This window comes from Eurypyga helias, unplaced genomic scaffold (genome assembly GCF_000690775.1).
Source record: "Eurypyga helias isolate BGI_N326 unplaced genomic scaffold, ASM69077v1 scaffold29409, whole genome shotgun sequence".
Taxonomy (NCBI): Eukaryota; Metazoa; Chordata; class Aves; order Eurypygiformes; family Eurypygidae; genus Eurypyga; species Eurypyga helias.
This window is the reverse complement of record NW_010273146.1, coordinates 1-8,043: the sequence shown is the minus strand read 5'-3', so window position 1 is coordinate 8,043 and position 8,043 is coordinate 1. Positions and strand designations below refer to the sequence as shown.

The 8,043-nt window shown below is 43.4% G+C and overlaps 2 protein-coding genes across 2 annotated transcripts; one reads left to right on the top strand and one right to left on the bottom strand.

The window, feature by feature from the left end:
* Positions 1-300: 300 nt before the first annotated feature.
* Positions 301-4,404, top strand: IL12A (interleukin 12A; the record flags this gene model as incomplete). Its single annotated transcript, XM_010159386.1, has 5 exons — positions 301-408; positions 516-557; positions 662-766; positions 1,682-1,845; positions 4,284-4,404. Coding segments are annotated over 5 exons (540 nt in total), but the record flags the coding sequence as incomplete, so codon positions are not given.
* A 181-nt stretch (positions 4,405-4,585) lies between these two features.
* Positions 4,586-7,565, bottom strand: LOC104515426 (the record flags this gene model as incomplete). Its single annotated transcript, XM_010159385.1, has 6 exons — positions 4,586-4,605; positions 5,280-5,549; positions 6,267-6,350; positions 6,451-6,504; positions 6,986-7,124; positions 7,431-7,565. Coding segments are annotated over 6 exons (702 nt in total), but the record flags the coding sequence as incomplete, so codon positions are not given.
* Between the last annotated feature and the right edge of the window lie 478 nt (positions 7,566-8,043).

Sequence of the window (8,043 nt, the reverse complement as noted above, 5' to 3'; positions counted from 1 at the left end):
TTTAGTTTTACTTTCTAAGAAATACTTCACATGTAAAACCATAGCAGCGCAAAGTTCTCACTAGATTCTGTGTCTGAGAAAAAGATTTGAGGTAATGGAGCCAGTGCAATTGGCTACGACCTATAAAACAAGTCTCAGTCTATTCACAAGCTTTTTACCATAGCCCTCACGCAGTCTCATTCCTAGGATTCAGCTAAACACAGACAGCAAATGACCCATCACTTACCTGTGTATTTACATGTAGATATACATACCACGGAGCTGAGTCAATGACCCTTTTTTATTCCCTTTTTAACGCAGGAGCTCGGCACCCTGGGATTTGAATGTACCCTCGAAGAGGTTGATCTTGAAGATATCACTGAGAATCAAATCAACACAATAAAAGCCTGCACATCTGAGGATCCAGGGGTAATATATAGATATATATTAAGTTTCAGCATCATATTTTCATGGAAGAGCCGTGTAATTCATATTTCCACAAAATCAGCATGTCTGATTTCTTCTTTAATTTGCAGACTAGCAGCTGTCCAGCACTGGAAAGATCTACTTTTGATATGGTAAATTTGCAAGTTTCCCAAAACAACGCCTTCTTTTGCTTGTTCTAAGTTTAAAGCGTTTAACAAGAGATTCCCACATTTCCTAATAATTCTGCCTTTTGCAGAGTAAATGCCTGCAGGGCATCTATGAGGATCTGAGTGCCTACAGGGCAGAGCTGAAGAACTTTGATGATCAAAAGGTGCTGGCAACTATTGATGGTATGATGAAAGTAAGTATCGCGTCTCCTGCCTTTTTACTATTTCTGTCTCAAACCAGAGTTTTTAACCCAGTGTGCTCCATTCTGTAGTCAGTCAAATACTGACCTTTATTTAATCTGGTGATTTAAATATTGTCTGTTGTTGTTTTTTCCTGGAAGGGATGTGATTCTTACAAACTGGGTCTTGTTTTTCATATTTGTCCTTGCTGATACGGTCAGCACGTCAGGACTCAGACGTATGGCTCCTCAGCAGCCCTCCTCCTTTCACACTGCTCTGAGACGGGGCACAGGGTTTTCTGCCAGTTCCAGAGAACTTCAAAATAGAATAAAGGAGAGAGTACAAGGGACGTAGCCCTATTTCTCTTCCAAATACTGAGATATAACACACTGGGCAAACTGAGTATAACATAGGATGTACTGAACTTCAATAAAAATTATTAGTGAGGAGAGAGAATAGAAGTAAAAAGCTTGTTTGTTTAACAAATGCTAATTAAAAAAAGTTAACTCCCTTCGTATTGACCCACTAGCTCCCAATAGCCTGGAGATTCTGGCAGATGAGCCCAGTCTAAGGGGTCGCCAGACAAAGCCAACCATAGGCTTATTTTAAAAAGCATCTTTATTCATGGGCAGAAAGAGCCTTTATGCATGAATGGACATTGGACCTTTTGTCTCAAGCTGCACGGCCTATGTTTATTAATTAGATCATTAAATATTTCAAATTTTAATCCTATTAATTATATCATTAAATATGTCAAATTTTATCCCAAGCGTATTAGTTATATCATTAAATATTTAAAATATTTCATTTATGAGCATACAGTCCTATTTCTAAGTCTTGTCACTTATCACTCGGGGGCTGAAAAATCTAGAAGTTTCTGTTTCAGCCCCTTCCTGGGGATAGTTGGTAACGTCTCTATCTCTTCCCAGGCGCTGAAGAGCAGCAGCAGGAGCGTGCCACAGGCATCAGCGGGCGTGGGGTTCACCTCCTTCCAGGAGAGGATGAGGCTCTGCAGCATCCTTCAGGGTTTCCGAATCCGCACGATCACCATCAACAGGATGATGAACTACCTGACCTCTCTGGAGAGCTCGCTGTAAGCGCCCAGCCCTCCAGCACTTCGGCTATAAATTTAACCTAAGGATGTTTTGGAGAAAAAACCAGTTAAGGGTCAATGCCCTGCAAGGTGTCTGGGGGTTTTTAAGGAATCTAATGCATAATATTTCACGGAGTTTCTTATAAATCCTGTTTTAGCGAGCTGTTGTCACAGTGCCTTTTAAGCTGTCATGTTAAACCTCTCAATTTCTAGAAAATAAGCTACACTGTAGTACCAAAATGTTCTCAAACTACCAAACACTCAACTGTAATTTAACTGTTTTACTTATTCAGCTGTGATTTTCAGAAATGGAAACGTATTTATAATAATCAACTTATTTATGATGACAGTCCTTATTTATTCTATTTATTGCCTAATAAAATTAAAGTTGGCATAAAAATTGTGGTGACCTGTCTTTTTTCATTGCTTTTAAAATACTACAAATATTGCTGGCGTGTAAAGGTACACCATAGCAACATTCAGCACCGGTAGCGTATTTTAAAATCCCGTTTCCCTCTTCTTACTTACATCAGACGTGTTTCTTGTGGATTTTCAGACCCAGCACTCAGAGCAATCCACTTGGTTTCATCCTCATTTGCAGTGGATTTTCCAACCGGTTCCATAGTTTCCTGAGTGAAATCCTGGCTCCACTGAAATCAATGGCTGAATTGTTTCAACGAGGCAAGGATTTCTGCAGAGCGTGGGATGCTGGGATCGTCCCGACCCCTGCCCCCAGTACTAACCAGCCTAGCTGAAGGCATCCATCCCCCCTGGGTCTGCCCTCGCCCAAGCAGTGACCAGGCTGCTGCTGACCATGTCCCACTCAGCCCCCACCGCCCCCATCACCAGTGCCTTGCTCTTCAGCTCTCTCCCCTCGCTTGGCTTCTCCCACCGCTCCAACACCCACCGTCCCTACTCCCACCGACCACCCACAACATACGCTGAGTCTTAAGGTAAGAGCAACCTCACGCCTCGATGCCTTGATGTCCTTCTGCAGCTGTAGGTTTTTAATTCCTTCTGCCTGCAAGAACTGGACAAAGACAAACTGAGAACCACAGAAAGAAATTTTTTTTTAAAGAGTTCTTGATTTTGATTTAAAGAACCTGAAGGCTGAAGGCCTTATCATCTCTTCTGATCGCCTGCTACGCTATCCACTTACCCTCATTATTACAAATAAGCATCTTATTTCCAGCTTGGAGTTTTCTGCTTTTGAACAGAGGGTCCTATTAGAGCTTTGGATTTTATCAAGTATCTTAAAGGTCCCCCTGATGGCAATTTCCCCCCAGCCTGTCCCAGAGAGAAAAGCCAAGGGCAGCTCTGCCCGGGGATCATAGAATCATAGAATTGTTTTGGTTGGAAAAGACCATTAAGGTCATTGAGTCCAACCATCAACCAGCACTGCCAAGTCTACCCTAAACCATGTCCCTGAGCATCAACTTGTCTCTTAAATCCCTCCAGGGATGGTGATCCACCACCTCCCCGTGCAGCCTGTTCCAATGCCTGACAGCCCTTTCAGTGGAGGAAAGGGATGGAGAGCCCCACACCAGCTTTTTTTCCCCACCAGCAGAAAGAGTCGGTGAGGTCCTGGGCACCAACAGCCCTTTTCCTCGGCCACCCCCAGGGATGTACGTAGCAGTGAAGGAGCATCAAGGGTTGGAAAGACGGTCCACAACATATGACAACCTTGCAACATTTCACCCAACAGCTAAAATAAAAAAAAATAAATCAAAAATCATACGTAAATAGTGTAAATGTTTTCTTTTTAATCCTTAAGAATCACACGTCTTTAAAAACATGAGAGTCTCCCGTATCGGGTTGCCGCTCTCTTCTGCAAATAACATTATTTCCAAATGTTTTTCAATTTCGTAGCCCGTGCACTGCCAACTGAGAAACAGCCTTGGCAGATTCTGGCTTCTCCATTTTAGTTTAAGCACCTAATTCTATCCCAGTTGTAATGAATCAAGTAAAAAAAAAAAAAAAGTATAAAAAGCTTATAGTACAAAAAACAACTATTCAACATAAAAATGATCTCATAAAAATTGAGACAGACTATACAGAAAAGAGTGAAGAAATTCCCAGGGAGAATTCAAAGCTGCCTGGAGTTGATAGTGCTGCTCCCATGAACCCAGTCTTCGGGTTTTTAGGAAACAGAACCACAGCTTAACAAGGACTGAAGGTACACGAGTATATACAGTAATTACGTATATATACAGTGACTATGCAAAGGAATTTGCCTGCAAATTTAGCATTATTCTTCCCTGATCTTGGGCATCCGTGAGCAATACAACGTATCTCATGATTGTGGCAGTTCAGTAATTTTAAGGGGAGGAAAGTTGCTGCACAACGTTTCTCCCTGTCTTTCCCTGATGTAAATAAAAACGTTTCCAGATATACCTGAACAAGGTAAAGTGGTTTCTCCCAATGTTCATGTCTTTTAGGACTGGCTCAAATGAGACGAAGGTGGGTGGCAGCGTGGGTTTGCCCCGTACCGGCATTCCCAGCCGCGATGCCGGGATCCGCCATGCAGTAATTGCTCCTGAAAGCCTTACGTGTGCTTAGAGCCGCGCAAAACTTCATTTGCATTTCTTGCGGAGATCCTGCCTAAACTTTCCTCCAAGTGATGACGCCTTGCCATCTTCCTTCCCAAATCTCCACCAGATCCCGGGGAAGCAGCCAGAGAAGCGTGTCGGCTGGCTGGGGAAGCTCCCACTGTGCTCCTTTTAGCTGCGGCTTCACTGGCTCAGCACCGAGACGAAAAACCTAAGGAAAGGAACACCTACAGGTTGTCTGATCTCTACAAGTTACTGCAACATTCGAGTTGAGTAAGAAATGCCTTAAGAGCCTGCGAGACAGCCCAAGGCTATGGCACAGACAGGGTCAAAGGAGCGAGGGAGCAGGAGCAGCTCTCCACCCTAGGAAACCAGGTTGCTTCTGGGGAGAGTGAAGAAAGAGTTTCAAAGCTTTTCCTGCTGCCAAAAAAAGTTATATACTTTGTTTTTGAGGAAGGTTCCCCTTGGCTTGTAAGGAAATACACACACACAGGTCTGCAGGACCAAGCCGCACAGTCGTTCGTCAGGGGAAGGTGTTAATTGACCCTTCCTAAGAGCAAAGACCCAAACGTCTCCTCTTTGGGCTTCCCGAGAGAACCAAGAATTGGTTTGGGTATCTAACGCTGACCGGTTTGGCCGTGATGACTAGGTCATGCTCAGAGTTCTCTCAACACAGTCAGTGCAAAAATATTATTGGTTTTATATCCCTTTCGGAAGGGAAGTATAAAAATGCCACATGAAAAAGTCATGGCTAATAACAGAAGGGAGACAACTTTGACCTACGTAGTAAAACACGTACTGGGTATTTTATGAACTGACACAAATTCTTAAAATCCCTCTGAAACACATGGATGTAATTAAATAAATGCAATGGGAAGGCAGTACCTTGCAGGGCTTGCAGTATCTCATAGGACGCTTTTTCGTGGAGACTGCTGTACAGGGCTTCTGCAGTCCCATTGCTTTGCTCTCTGTCTCGCCACTTGCTTAACAACAGAAATTTTTGCATATTAACTTCTTCCTCCACTGCCTGAATCTGCTCGATGTCCTTCATTTCCATCTGAAGACACTCAATGGCAATTTCTCTCCACTGCCTACCGAACAACTTTGCGATCACCATCAGCTGTTGATCAGTTAAGTTCTTCGTTTCAATTCCATCTGAAAAGACGTAGAGCAAAAATCAGATTTAACACTGCTCTTTTCATTACACTTGTAGCTCAGTGACACTATTAGTTTTGTGCATGGCCACAGGACCATACGATAAAGGGGATCTTATTATTCCGATTATCCAGCAAGGTCAGAGCCAAGTGCTAGAGAAAAGCACCCAAAGGACTGAAAAGCCTGGCTCACGAAGACGACAGCATCTGACTGCATGCCTGCCGCTGTAAAGGATCTCTTTTTTCCATTTATAAGCAGCTATTCCTCTAGTGGAAAAACTGTACGTCAGGTTACCAAGCGCCTCGAGACGTAACGTTAAGGCCACACTAAGCACTCACCACCTGCGGGCAAAGTTCGGATGCCAGTTTTTCACCAAACCTACAGCTGCTCCAGATGTTCATTTTCCCTTTACTTCACCCACACAGTTAACCACTTTGAAAACCAGCCACTATTGCCCAGTCTTAGAAGACAATACCATTTTAGCTGACTCTAACACATTTCCTAGCTGCTTCTCCCCATTTCTTACAGAATGAATGACCGTGTAGCAAAGCAAACAAGCACCGGTATAAATCCTGCACCTACAAAAGCATAAGTATCACGCCCAGATTCGTGGAAGTCTTAAAAAACAATGACGTCAGGTTCAATTCACAGAATAAAAAAAAGAAAAAAACCAACCAACCCAAACCTTTTATTTTACGTGACACACAAACGCTTTACCTGTAGTATTGCTGGTCTTCTGCTTTTTGTTGCAGAGCCCATCGTCTTCCAAAATGCTGAGGGCTGGTTTCCGTTTTTTGACCCCTAAGCAGCAAGTGAGGGGCGATGTTAACTTCTGGCACATCACTGGAGCGACAACAGCAAGCGAGGTAGACAGAAAATGAGCAACCTGGGATTGACTTACCGACGGCGCTTCTCTTCTGCTCGTTTTTGTTCTGATCGTAATGTATCCAGTCACCTGGCAAAGAGTTTACAGAGGTGAGGGAGGAATTCCTACAACAATTCTGGGGCACAAAACCAAGCTGCTGGGTGGATTTTGGCTGCTAAGACTTTTAAAACTGAGATGATTTTTTTCCCCTTTTATCCAACATGCTGCAGTACGCCCTCTATAACAGGCAATAGAGATTGCAGGTAGAGATTTATACCTTTCAGGTATAAATCCTGTAATATGCAATAGAGACTGCATATGATTCCCAGTAGGTGAAACGACAGCAGAGCATCCTCCCGCACAGCCCACGCCTGTTTGCTCAGGAGGGATTCTGCAGCTTACTGCAACACCCACGCCCTCCCAGAGCTCTTCTCTTCGTTTTGTCACTTCCAGCCCCAAACCTTGCGATTTTAGCAGCAGGATTTTAGGTGTGTCTAAGGGGTGAAGTATACCCCGACTCCTGCATCTGTTCAGAGGGAACAAACTCGTCGTGGGAAGACCAGAGACTCACTCTCTCTTAGCTTTGCTTTCCAAACGGTTGCGTCAGATTCCAGCTCAACCAAAGACAAGGTGAAGTCGTCGGGTTTCTCCAAATAGACTTCAATGTAACTTTTTAGTTTCAAGAGCGATCCGTCAACAAATTCAATTTCCTACACAACGTAAACAGGTTAAAGATAAATATTTACCCAAAACATAAACTAAAGGGGAGGTATTTGGCTGTTGGCACAGATCTGAGCCCAGTTCCAGTCTCTGGGAGAGTTCTGCTGTTGACTTTAGCGTCAGGATTTCATCCCAAAATTTTAGGGCCTCAAGAGGCAAATGCTTTCTGCGGCAATGGCAAACGAATGTGCAAAAAGTCCTTAACGCCAGGGCAGGAACATACAGGAAAAACCTTTTTGTACCATGTTTCTAACGAAGCTGCAACACACAAAACGAGGGTTGTGTAAGGGACTTACCTCTGGAGTTATTTCAGCTTCTGGCTCACAAACTAACCTATACTTCTTTCCTTTCTGAAGTAATTTTTGGCACACAGGGGGCTTGTCAATTTTAATGAATTTCTTATTCGAATGTTTTACAGCTCTTGAGATATCCTAAAATTTAAAAAATATAATTTAAAGGTTACTCGCCTCAGTGAAGGGATTAACATTTAAACCCTGTGCTAACGTGGCTCCTTGGGCTTTTCTCTGTCCCCAGCTCTATGAAATGACCATGACCTGCTCCACACAGCAAACTTCACAGCAAGCTGGGCACTAAACACATCCTCAAGAAACATCAAAGAAACTGCTTCAGCTATTGTGCTACGTGGGTGAAATTAGATAGCAGAGGTCTGCAACCTGATTAGAGAGGTTGCCGTCCTCTCCTGGTGTTTGCTTATGTATTGTAGCGAGAGTACAAGGAACCTTTTCACGTATAAATCCTGAGCTCTGTGGATTTTGGTGGCAAAGAGGTAGTTCTGACGTATTTCTTTTCTATAGCAACTTGTGAGTGAGCGCATGGACCAGCACCACTGCTGACGTTATCATATCCTTCCTTGGCAGACCTTTGGGGTATGGAAATTTCATTTTATAT